The 21,451-nt window shown below is 43.4% G+C and overlaps 1 protein-coding gene across 1 annotated transcript in view; it reads right to left on the bottom strand.

Annotated features, from left to right (window-relative positions):
- COL22A1 (collagen type XXII alpha 1 chain) overlaps positions 1 to 21,451 on the bottom strand; it is a 239,637-nt gene that overhangs the window by 92,760 nt on the left and 125,426 nt on the right. Inside the window, exons 13-19 of the mRNA XM_030012461.2 lie at positions 18,658 to 18,711; positions 17,016 to 17,069; positions 15,606 to 15,659; positions 10,659 to 10,712; positions 7,714 to 7,758; positions 2,988 to 3,041; positions 1,144 to 1,197 (exon numbers count right to left, since the gene is read on the bottom strand). Coding sequence (XP_029868321.1) covers positions 1,144 to 1,197; positions 2,988 to 3,041; positions 7,714 to 7,758; positions 10,659 to 10,712; positions 15,606 to 15,659; positions 17,016 to 17,069; positions 18,658 to 18,711 — 369 coding nt within the window. The remainder of the gene's footprint in view (positions 1 to 1,143; positions 1,198 to 2,987; positions 3,042 to 7,713; positions 7,759 to 10,658; positions 10,713 to 15,605; positions 15,660 to 17,015; positions 17,070 to 18,657; positions 18,712 to 21,451) is intronic.

Genomic DNA, 21,451 nt, shown 5'->3' with positions numbered 1-21,451 from the left:
CTCCAGCAGCATGCACCATTTATTATGCTTTAAGACTAAGCATCCAGAAGGTATATCCTTTACTTTAGGTACAGACTAATGCAAAAATTATCATATAGCTTCCTTTCACACTCTGTTTATTCATTACTCATGTAGGTCTCCGAATGACCCAGCATATCTTTCATGCTCTTTCCTCTTAAGACAAGTTTAATTACTATTTGTTATTTATTCTAAAGTGAGTCCATACTATGCCAAAAGGACTGAAGAAACACTCATCAGCTGCACTGAAAGTAATGGAGCAAGGAGCTCACCATCTTCTGGAAGCACCAAATGCATCCACTTCAGAGATATGGATGAAGTGTTATGAACTCAAGATTGCTCTCTACCGCACACATGCTGGAGCACAAAGATCTTGTTGCTTTTATCACCTCAATCGATGTGCCCTACTCGTAGGTGCTTCTGAAACCTCACCTAAAGCTGTTGAATCTGAGTAGGAAAGTAATGGGAAATAGAGGGATATCCTTCTGATCTCTGCATACTTGGATGAGGCTCACTGCCTTACGTGGAGGGGAAAAGGAAAAAGAAAATCCAGAATTGGGCATGCATTTCCACTCATGCTAAAGAACTGGGCAGGAAATACCAAAACCACAACATCACTTCTAGCAGAGAGGGAAACATAAGGCTGCCCTGAAAACTCTAACAACCCTGTAAAATAATGAGGTCAAAATTGCTGCTGAGAGTAGTGAATAATTATTTTGCAGGTAAGAGGGTTGGGGTCGTTCGATTGGCACTTTCTGAGTCAATTCTACATCTCCGGGGTCAGAAAACCAGCATCTACACAAACATATTGACATTTCTCATCACCTTTCTTCGGTGAGGAAGCTTTCCTGAGCCAAACTACTCTCTACTTCCTTCCACTCCCACTATGAGGGTTAAACTGAGAGCAGAGGAGCTATAACCAGACAGAATTTAACACTCAGTTATACCCATTTCAGACTGAAGCAACATCAGAAAAGTGAAACATTTAAATGCATATAAGCTTCATTTATACACAAATGAAATAAATATTAGGCCAACAGCCCTGATATTTCCAGCACAGGGGGCCCAAGGAGGAATTAACAAATGTGTGTCCAAACGCCTCCCATGCATCCCAGCCCAACTCACCTTTTCTCCTTTGGTCCCACTGGCACCTGGAGGGCCCGGGCTGCCAGCAGGGCCCTATAAACAAGTAAAATGGAGAGAAAAATCTTTGGTTTACATACTGCAGGTCATCAGTTGCCATTCCCTTAAAGTACAGGAGAAACATAAGGCTGCAGGTTTGGGTATCGGCAGCACAGTTATGTCCCATTGCACTGGCATAGCAGCTAATACAACACAAGAGGCTGCTTTGGCTCTGCTGCATAGAGAGGAAGGGGAATAAGGATGGAGATGTCACAGCAGCCACGATAACAGCAATCCAATTTCAAATGGTTCAGAAGGATTGCAGTTCAGGGAGTACATCAGTGTCAAACACAAAATTTAGGATAAAATTCAGGCATGAAGATTTGCCCGCTGCTAGGTGTCTAGACATGAAAAAGGCAAAAAACCTTTCAGAAAAACCCAACTTCTGTAATAGGGTGTCACTTGGAGAAATTGTTCCTTAGATGTAGTAAATAATCAGCATCCACCTTCACATCCCTCTGCAATTTCTCACTTCATCTACATTTGCTGCAAATATAAACCAGTCCTGTAAACCATGTAATGGGCATAGTGAACATAGTTCATTGTGATTTCAGTGCCACATCTAGCACTGGAAAACATTTCCATCTTGTAAGGATAGCGATAAACACTAACTAGACAAATACTTCTCGGTAGAGGGTAAACCGTGGCTGAGGAACAGAGCGGAGAGAAAGTGATGATTAACTGTCAAATCCCCCACGAAGAAGCAGAAGAACATTTAGTGAAAAAATGTCTATAACCTCACACAGAGGAAGATGCAGATTTAACAAAGATTAAGACTGCTGATGATACTATAACTTGCCATCTAAATACAAAAGACACATCTGATATGGAAACAAAAATACTTCCCAACAAAACCAAGTTGAAACTCTGGCTGCTATAAGAGCGAGAGCAACTTGGGCAGCATGTGGCTGCCGTGCTTGTCAAGTACATTCAGGTCAGACCCCAGCAGCTGCTTTGTCTGTGTGAGCTGCAGGATCGACCACCCGAAGACGAACTATCCTGAGGATTCGACGTGCAGCTCCTCCACCTCTGCAACTGCAAAAACACGCCTCCAGATGATCCTTTCCAGAGAGGGAAACAGCAAGGGTTAGTGAATAGGATGCAGATGCAGCAGCCTGGAAGCTTCAGGCTCAAGGGTGGCAGTGATTAGCTGCATGGCTTTTGCAAATCACTTTTTAGCCTCTGCTTCTTACTCTGTCCTATGCTATTTAGACCAGAGGATCCTTGGGAGTAAAGGATGCCTCTCATTAGGTATCATAACCTGGGTGATGAAAACGGTCTTGTGGGATCTACAGATAGCAGCTTTAGACAAAGCATTATCTGTCTAATCAGCAGAAATGTACTGATCTTTTAGACCATTTTCTGGTTTCATCTTGTCTTAAAAATGTAAATAGTTCCAAGCCTTTCTTACTGAAAACAAACCAAATATATTAAATCCAGTTCTCTACCTTTCATGTTGTGGGAGGGGGAAAAAAAAGTTTATAAAAATCAGGCTTAAACAACTGAATTTTTATACGTGCTTCCTTATGTCTTTAATGAAAATTAAGACAAACATCTATCCTGTTTAAAGGACTGGCATTTCCTTTAAGTATATATTGCATTACAATTTAATTCTAAAACCAACCAAACAAAAGAAAACTGTGATTCTTAGAATAGGGAGTACAAAAACTGCTGATGCAGCAGGTCCTTGCCATGACTCAGCAGCCACCCAGGATGTCTCAGTTTTAGAGCCAACCTCCACCTGTTCCAAAGAAAAGCCTCATAGCTGTTGAGTATTTGCCACGTACCTGTTTCCCCTCCACACCTGGCTTTCCAGGGAACCCATCTAGGCCTTGCTCTCCCTAGAAAAAGAAGAGAAAGAACCACTATAGCTCAAATCCATGGTGTTTAGGTCACCACTATGCAAGAGATGTCCATGTTATCTGCTCCAAGAGTAAGGAATGAGAGAGATTCAAGCCAGCCCAATAGAGAAAATGGCTGAAGTCCCCACATCTGTACTACGAAATGTTGCTGCGACCAAAAGCAGTTGCGTGCTAGGTTTCCACAATGGCATCCTTCCTCTGCTTGCTGAGGAAGTTTCTGAGGACTTGCTGCATGCAGTTTCATGTAAACTGGACAAAGTGCACTAGGAGAACATCAGCCTGGAATAGCTCTTACAAAAAATAATGAATCCACAATCCAGCAATAGCTCATTTTTACCCAGTTAAGAAAAACCTTTCACTTCTCACCCTTGCTTTCTGTAACCTGGGGGAACAATTAAACTATTCCTATATGTCTTCAGAGTTGGACAGTCCACAAAGTCCACAGGTAATCTATTTCACTACTTTAATACCTGAAGATATGGGTTTTTTCCCCTGTACCTAAACCTGACTTTTTCTTGCTACAGTTTCAGACTAGTATGTCTTTCCCTAACCCACCACAGAGAACAGACTGTTTCCTTCATCTTTACAATGGCCTTTTATGTATCTGAAGACTTACAAAACTCCCCCTTCAAACTTCCCCAGAGTAAACAACCTCAATACTTTCAACTTTTCTTCATGGGCATGTTTTTCAGACCTGTGATCATTTTTGTTGCTCTCATTTGTGCACTTCCCAATTTTTTCCACATCTTCATTGTAGCTAGGTGCCCGAAACTGGACACGGCTGAGGCTAACTTTGAGCAGAAAGATTATTTCATGTTTTATAGAGTACAGCTCCTTAATCAGTTGCTCCCCATCCATAGCAGTGCACAATTTGTTGTCCTACACATATGAAGCATCCTGCAGCTGCCCCTTCTCAATGTCATTTTCTGCTTTGGGGGATTATGCTTTCAAGATGATTTTGAATTCTGACCCTGACCTCTACCATACTTCCACATTCAAGCTTAACATATTCCATATTTTATAATCCAGGTCCTTGATGGAGATGATGACTAGTTCAATGACATACTCCCTACTGAACTTCACTCTTCTCTTACAGATCGTGCCCCTTGCCCATTCCAGCCTCTTTAGTTTAAAACTCTTTGAAATAGGGACTTTCTCTTACTCTGTAAAATGCTTAAAGCTTTGTAAAATGAAACATTGATTTTGCTTGGATCCTGCACACAAAGCTGAATATAAATTATCAAATATGCACACACAGTGCCACTGTTAACATAAATGTGTATGTAAAAACAAATTCTACAAGTACAAGGAGTGACAGCAAAATATTAGCTTTACTCTATTTTTTTTAATGTTTCAGACATTTTAATTCTGATTACTATCCCACAGGATCCCAGTTAGACCTCTGTTATTATCTGCAAACCAACACTTAACGGCACTGGATTTAATTAGCTCCTTTTGAAAACGACATTGATTCAGCAAGTCAGAAATGGATTTGCAAATCAATTTATTTCTTTTTCCCCTTTAAAAAGTCAATCAGTCTTGTAACATAAATGTTATTTCAAAATTATGTATCCAAGGAATGAAATTAGAGAGACCTGTACCCTGCAGAAAGCAGCTGAAAAACAGCGTCAGACATCCAGATCTACATGCTTTTGTGGCAATAGTTTCCACATTAAATGGTTTCCTTTGCACTGACTGAACTACGAGCATCCTGAATTTGAAACTTTCAGTAAGCAACAGTCTGGTGGATTGCTGACAAAATGTGCAGTGTATTCTCAGGAGAATTTTTAACATCGATACACTGCAGCAACGAGTACTTCACACATGCTGTTTTAGCTGCCAAAACAGAAAAGTGTCAATGTTCTTACTGCTAGTAATGGGGGCTGGGAAAGGCAAATGTATTATTTATACAAATGTATACAATAAAGCTGTTTGAAAACATGCCAAACGATTGTGCTTTCAGTTGTTTCTTCAGAAAAATCTGTCATTATAAATATTTTTCATTCTTTTTTCCATTCTTTACAAAAGCCTATTTAGAGAATGGGGTTTTTTTCCAAAAGAAAGAACAAAAACAATAAAGTTTTATTCTCAAATTTTCACATTAAGACTCCATTTCCTTCTCCTGTGCTCTACTGGTTTTTTTCTGCTTTTAACCAGTGGAACAAAATGGTGAACAGTCATAAGCAACCAGGGGAAATCCCAATTCCACAGAAACTTTAGTGCTGTTTTCTGACCTCTACCAGTTAGAAAGTGTAATGATTTATCGGAAAAATGATTCCCTAAGAGTCTGCAGGGCCCCGGGAAAAATTGAAGGAGAGCAAACCCACTGCACAGAGGCACCCGGCAGCAGCAGACCAGCCCTGCTGCCTCCTTACACGAGCTTTTCTCTAATACAACAGACAAGGATTTACAGGATGCACACATGCAGCAAAAGCAATGCCCCACGTCACGTTGAACGTGCCTAAATTAACATGCCAAATATCCCATACATATATATGGCGTATGTTGGCAGGGAAGTGCACCATGCTTGTCTCTGCGGAGTCTGTCCTGGGGTCTACAGCGAGCCCGCTGGATGCAAAAGGACATGAGATGTCAGTCATATTGCGCAGTGGCTCTCCTAAAGTGCAGGTGTAACCCATACTAGTGGATTTGAGAACCTCAATACTTACATCTGAGGTCCCGGGATGTAAGAATGTAGCAAGATGTGTTATGGGATATTTAGCCTTTTTTTTGATACTAGGGTGTAGATTTGATAGACCGATACTCATTGCATGGGCTAGCGCTCTCAAGTGATATAATAAACTTTTCTCCTCAGGCACAAAGAGACACAGGTTGCGTAGGTGTCAGTATTCAAGTTACAGAGTGAAAAGCAGACAAGAAAATATTTGGCCTGCTGAATTTACGCCCACTGTTTTCACAGTAGTACTGACTGGTAGAAGTTCAAGCAATGGCAGTGGGTGCTCTGAGACCATCATTAAAGCCTGGAAAAAATCAAAGTGCAATTGTTGTAGCAGAGATCTGGCTGCTTCAGGAAGAAAAAAAAAAGGGGGGGGGGATCTTTTAATTGTGCATATCCTTTTAATGAAACAAAACCTAATTCATTTCTTCCCCACTTTAATCTTCCTCTAGCTTAGTCAGCTGCCTGCCCACACACAGCTCCAGCTTCCTCTCCCATCACGGTGATGTCAGAAAGATGGATTTTCTTCCGGGAGCCAAATATTCCAGCAGATTAGACAACCTCGCCTCTGGAAAAGCAGCAGAGGCGCGCTGGCTAGACACAACACACTGAGCCAGCCTTGCAAAGGGCTGAGGCAAAAGCACAAAGAAGATGAAGTACAATCCAGCCTTTTGCTCTAGCTGTAGCAGCAAGGATAGATAATATGAAACTTGGTTGTGGCTACTCCATCATAAACAACAAAATGGACTCTACGAATGGACACCTTAACACATGGTAAAGCAAAACACAATATCTCACACTAAGGGTCTATTGATCATTTTTCCCAGTAGGCAACAGCTTGGTGTAAATCTCTGTGTTTCTCATCCAGAAAGAGATGGAGAATGAGAAATGGGAACAAGGCCGTGCTAGCAAGCTAATAACTCCCTCCTTTGGACAAACACATATAGCCAGATATCACTAAAGATAGCTTGAACACAGGCAAAGCTGCCAGACCAGCACTGAGATATTCCTGTCCCAGGACCAGCTTGAGACATAAGCAAGACAGGACATTGCTCAGGGCTGCAAGCCGCTCAGAGCTGGCAAGAAAGGCTCTGCTGCCTGTTTTGCATGCATGAGAAAAGGGGTGACTTGGGTCCGACTGAGAGTCTAGTGATGCCCCATCTCCAGCTGCTTGCTGGGGCACAGGAGTGAACCAGCACCCACTTCTCCTGGCAGGGACAGCAAAATACATTTGCGATGGCATTGCTGGGGAGCCTTGAGCACCGCCTGGCAGGTCTGCAGCAGATACATATCTGAGGTCTCTCTGAACACAGTGAGCAAACTGAAATAATAAAGACATTGTGTTTGCCCAGCTCTCCTTTTAAATGCTTATTCCAGGTATAATAGACATTTGGTCTCTTTCTTGAACCATAAACGTGGTTCAAATTCCAGAGTGTCCTGTGCTCTGTAAAACAATTATTCCCAGACAGGAGAGAGCAGAGAACTGAGAAGCAGCACCAGTTGGATGAAGCCTTTAACACAGAAACTTCCTGATACTAACACTGAGCTTATGGTGTTGGGAGAAGACAGAAGCATAGGAAGTTGGATAATCGGAGCAACTGCAGGGAGACAGGGAAATGCTGGATGCAGACATGGTCAGCAGCAGTCAGTGGTCATTCGCGACTCTCAGTGCACCCAATGTGGACACCCTGCTAGATCTCCCCACTGGCATACCTTCACTCCTCTTCTCTCTCCTCCATCCCTGGCTACACACCGAAAAGAAGTCCCTAAATGTGTGCTTAGTAGACAGCAGAGATCCGTAAAGCCCTTCTGCGCTCCCATGGGAGGTCATTCCCAGACACCACCAGGAGCTGCTGCGCAGTGAGGAAACTCCATCATCAATCACCCTCCGGAGCTGCTGGCCTGGCAGCCTGTCCCACCTAACATGCAAAGGCAAAGAGCAGCCTGGCTTTTCCTAGCATGCAGCAGGAATACCTTGTCGCCTCTGGTTCCCTTTTCTCCTCTTTCTCCTTGTAGACCCTAAAAATAAGAAGAAAAAGAGATTATAAAGCTCAATCCAAGTAGAGGCATAGTTATCTCCTCTAATTAGTCACCAAATCGCTGTGCATGGCTGCACAATCTATTCAAGTGAACCTCAAGGACATTTCCCATGTTGCCAGTCCTCAAAGTTGGCCACAACCATGGTCTAAGCAGACTTACAGAGCAGGGATGGCCTGTGGGCCCAAGAACGCCTGTAATATTATATTGCCTGCAGACACATGACCCTCCTGCCAACAGCAGTGTGGAGGAACAGGGAACACACCACAGCTGCAGATGGTCTGGAAAACAACCAACGCTCTGCATTTTTCATGTTGCTCGTAAACAATGAGGACTTAGGTAGAGGACGATACTGATGGAAAAACCTATCGCGTAAACGAGCAAGAATGCCCATTCCTGGTGGGTTTGGATGCAGTAGCTAGGCGGACAGCAGGTACCTCTGAAAACTGGCAAATGGTAGACAATCCCTGTCCTAGAGGCCCAAGCACATTTTTGTGCTGTGACTCCAATGCCAGTGTTCATCTGGACTGCATAATTCATCTCCTCCCAGGTACACCAAAAACATTTGCTGGGGCTTAGCTAGAAGTAAGACAGCAACGCTAACGCAGGCGATTGACTCAATGGGCAGGAACGGATTTCACCTTCCTGTGGTACGGCAAGCACTTTGTATTTTACCTTTATTGTAGCAATGGAGCAACCAACCAGTAGCTACAGGCAGACGAATAAGCTCAGTAAAACTGCCAAAGCTTAAAATGCTTCTTATTCTAATAATACATTTATATTTAAACTTCAATTTATTTTACATTATAGAGGAGGCTTATCTTCAAACTAACGAGAGCTACATGTCTGGGTTTATTTGGCCCTTAGGATGATTTAGATAATTAAGATTTTCAGATATCAGGCCATGGTGGACTGTGAGCAAACTCTGTACAGCCCTGACCATCTCTAATAACCTAAACTGAGCCTGCACAGCTTCCCACTCTGCCAAGAAATAACCCTACTATTCCCAAAAAACCAAATGGCAGGAGGCTTAAAAATATGACTCCTTTAATGCACTAATAACTATGGGGCCCTCATGTAGACTGAGTAGATGATTATCGCTTTGCTCCTCCCCAGCAGCACAAGCCAAATGTCAATCTCACGATCGAAATGGACAGGACCCTCAGTAACAGTGCAGCACATGAGAGCTTTGCTTCTCACACAAAAAGGTGACTCAAGGAGCAGGAAGGAAGTGTTCTCATAGCTTTGTCTGTTTATCTCATTAATACTGCAAGAGTCTACCACGTGGGCAGGTGATGCCACCCCCATATTCATTTCATCATCTTCCAAGCCTAATACAATTCAGCCTTAGACCATACAGGGAAACAGCATGCACCTGGGCAAAGACAAAAGTGCTCAAGCTCTTTTGAACAAATTGCACCCCTTTGTAGTGAGTTGTAAGGCAAGCCCTCAGCTGGCACAGGGAAATCTTTCAGTGCATGAGCACATCTGGTATGCCACTAAAGTGCACTGATGTATGGTCATAGAATCATAGATCAGTTTGGGTTGGAAGGGACCTTTAAAGGTCATCTAGTCCAACCCCCCTGCAATGAGCAGGGACATCCTCAACTAGATCAGGTTGCTCAGAGCCCCGTCCAACCTGACCTTGAATGTTTCCAGGGATGGGCCATCTACCACCTCTCTGGGCAACCTGTTCCAGTGTTTCACCACCCTCATTGTAAAAAATTTCTTCCTTAAATCTAGTCTAGATCTACCCTCTTTTAGTTTAAAACCATTACCCCTTGTCCAATTGCAACACGCCCTACTAAAATGTCTGTCCCCATCTTTCTTAGAAGCCCCCTTTAAGTATTGAAAGGCCACAATAAGGTCTCCCTGGAGCCTTCCCTTCTCCAGGCTGAACAACCCCAACTCTCTCAGCCTTTCTTCATAGCAGAGGTGTTCCAGCCCTCTGATCATTTTTGTGGCCCTCCTCTGGACCCGCTCCAACAGGTCCATGTCTTTCCCTGTGCTGGGGACCCCAGAGCTGCACGCAGTACTCCAGGTGGGGTCTCATGAGAGTGGAGTCGAGGGGCAGAATCACCTCCCTCGACCTGCTGGCCACGCTTCTTTGGATGCAGCCCAGGACGCGCTTGGCCTTCTGGGCTGTGAACGCACATTGCTGGCTCATGTCCAGCTTTTCATCCACCAGTACCCTCGAGTCCTTCTCCACAGGGCTGCCCTCAATCACTTCATCCCCCAGCCTGTATTGATACTGGGCATTGCTCCGACCCAGTCAGGTCCTTAAATCTCAGAAAATCCAATCAGCCTTTGCAACACCAGCTTAAAGACTGCCTCCATAATTACCAAGGTGAGACCACAAGACAGAGATGCTAACTTGACAGAATCTGATTTCTTTTGCTCTTGCTGTCTGTTCATTCAAGGCAGGTTTGTCCCCTGAGGCCAAAGGCTATTCCCTGACAGTTTTGAAAATATGATTGGAAACTTGCTGAGAGGGTGGTATTTATTCTTGGTGTTATGATGAAGTTTTCAAGCACCATATAAATGGTGCATCAACACAGACCAAAGCAACTGCATTACAGTGGAAGCATCACAAAATCACCAGCTGTTATCTCAGTAATCAAGTCATTTCTACTGACATCTCTCTACTGGCTACAGGTCTGTTCTCATTTAAAGAAGTCAGAAGAAACTCCATGAAGGCGAGAAAATGTCACTATTTGGACATAGTACAGGTAAGTGGTCAGACATACCCTAAACTGCTTAATAATAATAATAATAATAATAATAATAATAATAATAATAATAAAAATATCTGGGGCAGAACACACTGAAAAAGTAGAGAAAGTTTCTAGAGTGTTACAAATTTAACAAGATCCATGACTTACCGGTGCACCTACATAGCCTTTAATTCCTGGAGGACCCTGTTTTCCCTCGGATCCCTGGCAAGGAATTGAGATACAGTAAAACACCAGAAACTGTTTCACAGAAAAGACCAAGAATAAAATCAGTTATTCAGAAACGTAAGTTGCACTCCTGGGCTCACAGGGAGCAGTTGAGGCTTCTCGACTGTCTCAGCGCTAACACAGAGAGCAGTGTCTGACTTCCCAGCTACTTACCCAAATTGACACCCCAATGTTTTCTTCTGTTCCCAGCGCTCAGAAATTAGTAAGTTTTATCCTTCTGTTTTCAGTTTTGCCCTACAAAGGCAAACTGTCCCACGCAAGTTCCTCTACAGGTTATTTCGGAAGTTTTGGCAACATCAGTCGTTGCCTGCCTGTTGTGTGCAGGGTGACTGAGCTTTGTCTTGACTCCTGAACACAGCGTTGGTGGAACAAAGCACAGGCATACATTGCTGCAAGCAGTGCAGCAAAGGCCATATCCCAGCTTAGATGAAGCACAGACTTCAAAATGTTATATATTTTGAAGAGTAAATGAAAAGAAACAGATCTGAACTATATTGTCCAATGTTTGTTTTCAGCATAAGTGGGAGAAATGCAGGAGGATGAGGTACATTCCAGCAGTCCTTCAGCTGGTTGCACACTGCCTTTCTCCCTGGAGAAGGTAAACTGAAACGGAGAACACTCTCATTGTGCGCTTTTATGAGTCTTACAATGCCTGTAAATGGTCTGGATCCTCAGCTGAACAGGCTCAGCCCTCAGAGCCATCCTATGGAGACAGCCTGGGCCTGACAGGTTGACCATGAGAACTGTTTTGGCATCTTGTATCACCTATTTGACTGATTATTCTCTTACTTATCTCACTTACCTTGCCCCCATCTGGTTAACTCCTGTATTGGGTGGCTGTAGTGGATAAGGCTGTCAAAACTGACCAAGATTTTATTTTTAAATCATTTCTACATCTCATATTAATAGATGTTTCTTATTTTAAAAAAATAAAATTAAAAATGCAAGATGTGTTTGCAATGAATTATTAGCAGAACTGAGGCTTTTTTGTCCCGATGCGAGTGCCCAGGAGGCTAGTCATGTCACACCGCTGTTTACACTTGCCTTACCCCAAATGACAATCTCATTTGGAGCAGTCGTTAAGCACAGTCCTGGCAGGCTGGCTGGACTGTACTTGGCTATGTTTCACCACTGCTTTAAGGAATGCATTGCCAAAATTCCCTTCCCTCTGCCAGAGAGGACTCGCCTTGTTAAAGCAGATGAAGCTGTGCCCTGAAGCAGCTCATCAGCCCAGCTGTCAAGTGGCTGAACCTGCGTTAAGTATGGAAGCAAACCACATGGCAAACTCAGGGGGGAGATTCACAAACAGGTTAACAAGAACTGGGTTTAAGCTCTAGCAAAGGTGGCTCGGATCTGTACGACATCAGGCACGTGAGGACCTCTGCAAGGTGAGGAAGCAGTGCAAGTCCTCTAATGGTAGAGGGAGAGCAGCAGGCATGCACTTACATCTCTCCCTTCAGCCTGCAGAAAAATACTACTATCAAAGTCTAGGCAAAACCCCTACGGAAATAGAGGCCTGCTCCAAGTTGTCCAAATTATCAAAGTCCATAGTCAGTACCATTACATAAAATGTGGTTATAACACTCAGCAAAAATTATAGATAGAGAAACTGAGTTTCTCTGGAGAAGAAGACTTGCTGATCCTACTCAAGGCCTGCGCTGAGATCATGTCTGGTAAACCAGAGAAGCATGAGACCTTCAACAGCTGAAGCAAACAGGAAGAAGGAAATTTGTCAAAATGAAACTCTTACCTAATACTTTATATTTCAAAGGCTGGATTTTTTTTTTCCCCCCTCTCCCTCTGTTTTTTCTATCAAGTGCAGATAACTGTCAGTTCAGATGGGAATGCTATAGCTATGTCAGTGCCATAGCAATGACAGCCACGAAAAATCTCTTTAACCTTTTATTAAAGACACAGAAAAAAAAGAAGGAAAAGGTTAAATATTTGCTGCAGGATTTTACAGGCTAAAGGGCCTGGTCTCAAAAATTCAAGCTTTGTTTCACTGCTATAATATCATACAGCGAGGGACCTGAGCTATGGCCTTTTTTCTCTGGACCCACTTACTCCATTTAAATTAACCTGCCAGGTCCCACATATTTATGTGGGTTATTTCTTGCCATCTCAGACCATCTTCTGTAACCAGAAGCTCCAACACTGATTAGCACAAGGCTGCCTTTGAGAGCTTTTCTTTGTTTCCACCAGCTCATAGCCAACAAGATCATACATCCCTCTTGGTGAGCAATGAAGTTTACCCACCAAGTCTGATGAAAAAGAAAAAAAACCAAACACCAAAACCCCCCACATTTTTACAATGAAGACACTGAGCTAGGAACAATCTCCCCTGGAGACTTTACTAAGCAGCAAAAGCAGTAAAACCAGAGAAGACATACTGATGCCATTTCATTTCTGTAACCCATGCATGTACCCCAACGGGCTCATCATCCATTACGGTACCTCTGTGGATTGAAGTCCTATTACCAGAAGTCTGCAGGACCCTTATCTGTGCTAGTGGAAGCTTCACATAATTAACGAGGTCTATAAAAGCTGCGAGGCACCTCCTTAAAAGAAAGTGCTGGCAATTCCCACTGAGGCAAAAGACTGGAAATCCCTCAGCCAAGCAGATAAACAGGGGGCTATATTTCCTGGGGTGCAGGTACAGCTGCTGAGCATGCACTGCGCTTGCCTGGCTCAATGCAAATGAAGATGGATCGAGCCGGGAAGGACCACATCCCAACCGACCAGAGAAACTGCAGGGTAGCTCTCCATGGAGCCTGGGGTAGAGCCCAGAGCCGCTGTATTAATACTGATGATAAAAATAAAAATAAGTGATCTGGCAACAAAAAAATCATTACTACGGTAATTGGAGATGTGACCTCTCTGATTGCCAACTCCACCCATCTCTACACACTGCGAGCTAGTCGGGCTTTACGCCGAGGAGTAAAGGAGTGTGGATCCATATATTAGATTTTAAAGCCCTGTCAGCAAAGTCAGGATTGTTTCTTAAAATAGCTCAGGCCAGAATCCAGCTCAAGGACACTGCACATAGCCAGTGCATCCCTTGAGGTAAATAAAAGTCACTGTGAAAGCACACGATCGTTTTATATTTAGCCACTGGAGATGAGAGGCTGGGGTTAGCCAAGCTCACCTTTTCCCTGGGAGCGCCTGGCACTGCTTAGTCAGATGTCTTTAGGTCCAGCCCCACCAGCACCTATCCTGCCCAGCCCATAATGCTGAACTTCTGTTAAGCACTGCCTCAGTACTTGGCTGAACTAGTATGTGCCTGATGATCCTGGTGGGAAATATGGAGCATTTTCCAAGATCAAGCCTTTCTGCAGGTAGATGTAGACGCCTCAGTTTAGCTCGGTTTGTAAAAGCTTTGCAAAGCAAGGGTGAGGAACTTCATACTACAAGGAGCATCATATAGCCTACTGGTTTGTAATTCCACTATGGGAAAACATGCAGGACAGAGAGAAAACATGTATTTATTTACGTGATAGGAGAGATGCAGCTGACAGGCATTTGTGGATGATGAAATCAGTTCGTATCATCCACTCCCAAATGCCACTGAAGGACAAAACAATATCTGGAGTGCCTCCACTCAGCTCAGCCCAGCCCTGCTTTGCAGCTGTCATTTATCCCCTGCTGAACATGCAGCCATGCAGCTTCCACAATCAACCCCTTTGTGTTACTGAAGGCAATACGGCTCCTGCAGAGAACTGTGGGATGGCTGCCAAGTATTTCCACTAATCCACAAACACACCATTAGTTCCGATACCCTCCTGATGAGACTTTAGGAAATGATGAACATTTCTCTCTATGAAAAAAAGACATTTTGGAGGAAGGGCTTCTCCATAGCTGAGGAACCCAGAAGGACCTATATAAATGAACTGCTTCATAGAGTCCTCTCAGACATGCCGAAGTGACAATCAGGACTACGTCTGGAAAGGTGTTCAGGTACTTAACTCCTATTTGAGGACAAAGGCATCAGTGAACTCAGTGGGAGATCTAGATGACTAGATACGACTCTTCCAGAAAGATGTGATGCTCAAAGGTCTTTGCTTGTACCGGAACAGAACTAGGTGAAGTAAATTTGGGCAATCAGTCTGTTGCCCTTGCAGCACCTTTCATAGGCTGAGCTGAACTTGGTGTGTACGATGTCCCTGAAAACACACTTGTCAATCTAGTGTACCATCTTCTTTTTGTGTTATAACAAGAAAACTGAAAACAGCTGAGGGGTAGTTAACCCCTCAGTAACCAGGGAACAAGGCAAGGAGAGCTGAGACTTTGAAAAGAGGTTAAAGAATTGCTCATGAGAAGGCCTTCAAAATTTAGGCACATTTCTGATGCTCAGCTAAGTCTCAACAGATCTCCATTCAGAAGCACCTTGTTTGAAGCAAACTCAGTGATATAAGCACTGGCTCAAGTTCTATATCACTTTGCCACTGTCTACTGGTACAAAATTGAAGCTCCCAAAATAGGCAGAAACATCCAGGCTAGGCTTTCTCCATGATTTTTTTTTTTTTTTTTCCCAGTCATAGGGTAGGGATAATAATTCTCACCTACATCTCTGTGAGAGTTGGGAAGTCTTAACGAAGACATGAAGCAGGGCTTATGTACCCCAAAATATGTTCTCTTCACCTTCTCCAGCTATGCTGTTGATTGAACAAAAGGTATTTCTTTTTTTTACATACCTTGCCTAATTGCTGATACCTTAGCAGACCCCTGATGAAAATGAGCATTTTGAGTTTCTTCATTTACCAGTGAGAATATCAAAAGTCATAAACAAAAAGTTATTCAAGCAATCCACACATATAAAAAGTCAATGAAAAAAATATGCCTGCCCATGTAAAGAAGAAATGGAAAGCTTACCTTTGGACCTGCTGGCCCAGGCAGTCCAAATGCTCCTGGCTGTCCTGGTTCACCCTACAAGTAACAGCAATGTAAGTGGTAAAAGCTAATCTTTTATATATAAAGGCTAGGATGGCTTAAAACAGTCATTACACACAGCTTTAGAAATGGAAGCTCTATGCTGTATCGACAGTCCTGAGTACTTATATCCAGGTCTGAAAGTTTGTGGTGTACTTTCTTCACAAAAATGAAAGCAGAAAGAGACAAACCGAAAACTGAAGCAGCTATTTATCTGCTCTTCAAACACAACCACCTAAGTAGCAAGAAATGAGTTCCCTAAGTTGTGAACAGCTTGCACCAACTACAATCTACAAACATGGACTCCTTGGAGATAACATTATGCACTTGTTCTTGAATAGTGACCTTTCAGTGCAATAAACACATCCTATAAGAAATTCTGCAAGTCCAAGTATGTCACTGTCCAATCCCAGACCATGCATGCCATGTGTGGTGTGATGGGATGAAGTTGCACCAGTTCTGGAAGCTATATTGGAAAATTATCACAGTTTTTCCAAAGTGGGACAAGTGTGGCACAAAGCAGAATCAGGATGTAAGTAACGGGGAAAAAAGAGCTTTTCCGCTGTGTATCACTACTTTTGTGTATGCCTTCCCTTCCAAAGAGTCCTTTCCCCAAGTTCCTCCAGTCACCACCAAATGACTGCCACAAAGGGTCAGTGAATGAGCTGATAAAGGTCCACCATTGGGATGAAGATAATTCAAAGGGATGGTGATCAAGCAGAGAAAAGGAGGGAAACCTCTAAAACACACTTATATAAGACACTGGAAAATGTGTTTGTGGTTTTATGCTTCAACTGTGGTCCTCTTAAAGGCAGTATTTGGTATGCTGCATCCTTCTTTGAGCTAATCCTGCACCTCTTCCTTTGTTCTTAGCTTTTAGCAGTACACAAGAGGGGTTCAGGTCCTTGCTCCTGTGACCGAGACCCCTATTTCTCTAACCCCAGTCCGTTGTGGAAGCACAAGACGGCCCCCTGCACCCCCTGCCGTCTCCACTAGCCGATGACTCTGCCAGACTTAAAACAAATAGCCAGGCTCTGCAGCTGCAGCTATTAACCAACACAGCAACAGCAGCGGGTCCCAAACCACAGGCTGCCACGACTGCCCCTTTCCCATCTTAATGGTAACAGAGCTGCCCTGGGAGCCTCCCCGGACGGCTAATCCATACGACGCCTGCCATTGCTGCAAGTGTATGAGGGAGAGTGCTGGGGCTATTAACTTCCTACCATTTGTTTCTGCTCTTCCTAAAATGGCCATACAAATCCCCAAGACATGTTCCACTCAATAGAGATTGATTTTCACTGCCTGCCTTGCACTGAAAGGCAAGGATTACATGGGAGGAACACAAAAGCTTACGGCTTCTCCTTTTGCTCCGTCCTTCCCAGCGGGGCCAGGTGAGCCCAGGGACCCCTGGAACAATAACAGAATTATCATCAGCACAATATCAACACCCGTTGCAAGTGCAAGTACTTAAGTAGTGCATCAAGACAAGAATAAGGAAGGAGAAGAATCATTTCAATGCAAACATTTATTATTTACACTCTCTGGAGGAGCTGCTGCTGACATTAACACACTATGACCAATTGATGAGCTGTTAATGAGGAACTACGCACTCTTGGCCACTTAACTCATTCAAGAATAAATTAATATAAAAGCTCTGCAGCTAATTAGACAGGTAACCATTGAGTCACCTTAATATCATCTCCCCTCAGCCTCACTGTCCACCATTCCATTGTCTCAAAAACCTGCTGTTTTGTAACTAAATACTGATTTTTTTAGGGTTTTTTTTTTTCCCTCTTTGCTTGTACAGCATCCATCCCAAAGCTCAGAAGCCTCTAGGCACAGCTATAATGCACATAAGTAATGAGCCTAAAAGCAAACAGAAAAGAAGCCTTGAAAAACTCAAGCAGTCCTCAGGAACTACCCTGGCCACCAGGAAGTCTGAGAGCTGTGAACATGCAAAGCCATAGAAAACAAAAACAGAAAACCAGACACCACTTTTTAAATCTTCCTGTGCATCAGGACGAATGGAACTAAATATGTTGAGGTTGGCAGCACCACAGCTAAGGGGGATAGCAGCAAATGCAGGGAAAAGGCAAGTTTTGCTGCATGCAGCTGGCGATTTAAAGAACAAATGGAGAATGGAAAGACAACAGACACAAAACAGGCAAGCCAACGTACACGGTGAAGAACTGGCTCTGTGTTTTTACTTCTAGGCACCGCAGCACTTTCTTTTGAAGTATATTGTAAAAAAAGGCTCAAATGAGAAAGAGACATGGGCACTGCAAACTGCCACCCTGGGCTGTCATTACACTGAGCTGGTTTGTTGTGTATTACTTGAAGGGGGATTTTGCCTTGCAATCCTGAACATTTGCTATTTTACAAGAGGTGGAAAAGTTTAAATTCCTAAAATACCCCCCGCAAATTACGTTTAAGGCATTTCTGGCAAATGTGTCCAAAGTAAATACTAGTCAACAGAGCAAGTTTGGTGCAGGATAGGGGGGCTTTTTGTCGTTGGGGGTTTTGGGGGGGGGGGGGGGGTGGTTTAAGATGATGACACAGTAAGCAGCTAAAGGCCATCTCAGTCCAAAAGTTATTTATGTTCAGTGCAAGAAAGGACATGATAATCTCGGCCTTCTGTGTCTCATATTAATGAAACACTGCTGTTTCTGTATGTGGAGGCATTAGCACTGAGCTTCGATTCTGTTTCAACCTTCTGTTTTGGAGTTTTACAAAGTTTAGACAACGTTCATGCCCTTGAGATCTCCACACATTTGTCAAATGTGGCTGAGCATTGTCAACAGGTTTAAAGATTTTAAGGCGCACTTTGCTGAAAAATAGTACAACAACGCAGTCTCCTTTTCTTGGCATCTTGCTAACACAAAACAAGAAAACACAGAGGTAAAACAAAAGACTTAGAAGAGGGCCTGTTTTCATTAGCCTTCCACAATAGCTTTATAAACTTTTCACAGTATAATTAATAAAGACTTGGACTTACTTTTTCTCCTTTATCCCCTTTCAGTCCAGGAAAGCCAGGGGGCCCTTCTTCACCCTACAACATCAATGGAAAAAACACCTCATATGAAATGCCATACCATTCTATGACATATTTATGTATTTTAGACAGCACAGTTATCATCCGTTGAGAGTTGAGGCCAACTTCTCCTTGCTGTAACAATGCTGTTCTCAGTCACCTGTAACTTGCTCATGTTTGAACAGGTTCACTTTCAATTTTCCATTCCAGCGTCTTCCTCTGGCTGATCACTCCTTCCCCTCCTTTTTGTAAATACCATCCAAAACCAGTCTTTTTCCAAGAACAAGATTAGAGACCTATCGTTGTGAAATAAAACTATTTGAAACATAGAAACATTTCACTGAGAAACTCTTCTGTTGCCACATGTCAAAGCATGAGGACTTGAAATTTGGCATGGCCAACTTACTGCCACACTGAATTTCCAATGGCATGGAAATTTTTTGAAAAACCCAACTGTGGGAATTTTTTCCCCTTTACCTGCTCCCGTTAGGCCCAAATGTAAGCTTGGAAGCCACTCCATTTAGACCTTATCAATAGGTACTTCTCATAGTCAAGAGCTAACTTCACCAAAGATTCAGAGTAGGTTTCAGCCAGAGCTCTGTGAACAGAGCAGGATTATGCCTGCTGTCATGGGGTACTTGGTTGTGATCCAGCAGCCTGGCTACACCTGTCCTGCATATTCATGTTCCAACTGATGGCATGCAGGTTCCAGCATCACTGAATTTTACAAGAGAGAGAATCATAGAATCATTTAGGTTGGAAAAGACCTTCAAGATCATTGAGTCCAACCGTCAACGCAACAGCACCATGCCTACTAAACCATGTCCTGAAGTGCCTTGTCTACGTGTTTTTTGAACACCTCTAGGGATGGTGACACCACCACTTCCCTGGGAAGCCTGTTCCAATGCTTGACAACCCTTTCAGTGAAGAATTTTTTCCTAATATCCAATCTAAACCTCCCCTGCCGCAATTGGAGGCCATTTCCTCTTGTCCTATCACTTGTTACTTGATAGAAGAGACCAGTACCCACCTCACCACAACCTCCTTTCAGGTAGTTGCAGAGAGCAATAAGGTCTCCCCTCAGCCTCCTTTTCTCCAGGCTAAACAACCCCAGTTCCCTCAGCCGCTCCTCATAAGACTTGTGCTCCAGGCCCCTCACCAACTCAGTTGCCCTTCTCTGGACACGCTCCAGCCCCTCCATGTCTTTCCTGTAGTGAGGGGCCCAAAACTGAACACAGCACTCGAGGTGCGGCCTCACCAGTGCCGAGTACAGGGGAACAATCGCCTCCCTGCTCCTGCTGGCCACACTATTTCTGATACAGGCCAGGATGCCGTTGGCCTTCTTGGCCACCTGGGCACACTGCTGGCTCATATTCAGCCGGCTGTCGACCAGCACCCCCAGGTCCTTTTTTTGCTGGGCAGCTTTCCAGCCACTCTTCCCCAAGCCTGTAGCGTGTTGGCAAGATGTTGGCATGAGTCCTTTAATGGACTGTTACTGGTGTCTCCTCCACCTGAAGCAGTGGACATCCGTATATGGAACGTAAAACCACTAGCACTGCTGGCAAATGACATGCCACAAAGCAGAGCTAAGTGACTGAGAGCTTTTTCCCCATCTGTTTTCGTAAAAACCCAATAACATAGAAGAATCCTTATGAAAAAGCATTAAAGTGGCTAAGCAGTTGATGTATATATTTCTAAGTTGCCTGTATATACATGAGGACCACCTACATATGCACATAAATTCAGGCCAAATTCTGCCACATTCAGTCTTATTTGTGATGTTTTTTTTCCTGCATGAGTAGTCCAGCAGACTTAGATTGATGTATTCCTAGGGCAAGGTTCCAGTCAATATCAGAGTGACAAAATCCGGCCTTATTTATTTATAAGTATATTTGGCACTTAAAGGTTAATAAAAGATAGTATCTTGAAAGTATCTGTGCTGTATATGCAAATTAAAGTCATTAGATACTTTTCTAATCACATTTCTTGTTAACTGAACCTTCATGAAACACTGTCTAGAATTTGCAATGCAGCTAGTAGTAAAAATCAGATCTGCTGTATTTGATTGGCTCCCTAATGAGATAGAAAACCCATCAAATAGCAAATGTGATTTTTAAGGAAATCATTTGCTCTAAGAGGTCAATATAACTTGAAGGAACTGCGGTTCGATGGCAAAGTGTGCAGCATAGGTAGGAGAAAGATTCGTGTCTTTTCTATGCAAAGTGAAGGAATATGTTTAATAGGCTTCTTCTCTTGCCTTTTTTTTTTTTCCTTTCTTTTTCTCCATGAAGCAGCAACTGTTTGGCATAGCTGAACAAATTAATCCTAGCATCAGTCAATAAGTTTAATGCACAGTACTCACAGATCCATTCATGCTGAACAGGACCTCATAGGGTTTCTAGTCCAACCTCCCACTCAAAGCACCATCAACAGTGAATTCAGACCAAGTTGTTCAGGGTTTATCCAATTTGGTGTTGAAAACCTCCAAAAATAAGGTTACTCCTCTTCCCAGATGCAAATGGTAACTTACCTCCTAAGCCAACAGCATCCCAATAAAGGCTTTTTCTTTTGCATTTTTTATTAACTAAAGCAGCATGATTTTGTCCTTTTGACTTTTAATAGATCTCAAGCAGCTGCCTACAAAGATGTGAAGCCCAGAGCAGATCTGTTGGTCCTCACAACCAAGAGGCTGCATGAGCATTTGCAGGAAAGCGCTGCAGACTCTCTCCCACTTGGTGACCATACATACCAGTTCAGG

This window comes from Aquila chrysaetos, chromosome 4, assembly GCF_900496995.4.
Source record: "Aquila chrysaetos chrysaetos chromosome 4, bAquChr1.4, whole genome shotgun sequence".
Lineage (NCBI taxonomy): Eukaryota > Metazoa > Chordata > Aves > Accipitriformes > Accipitridae > Aquila > Aquila chrysaetos.
Note: the sequence above shows the minus strand (reverse complement) of the source record. Positions and strands in the feature narration are given on the sequence as shown.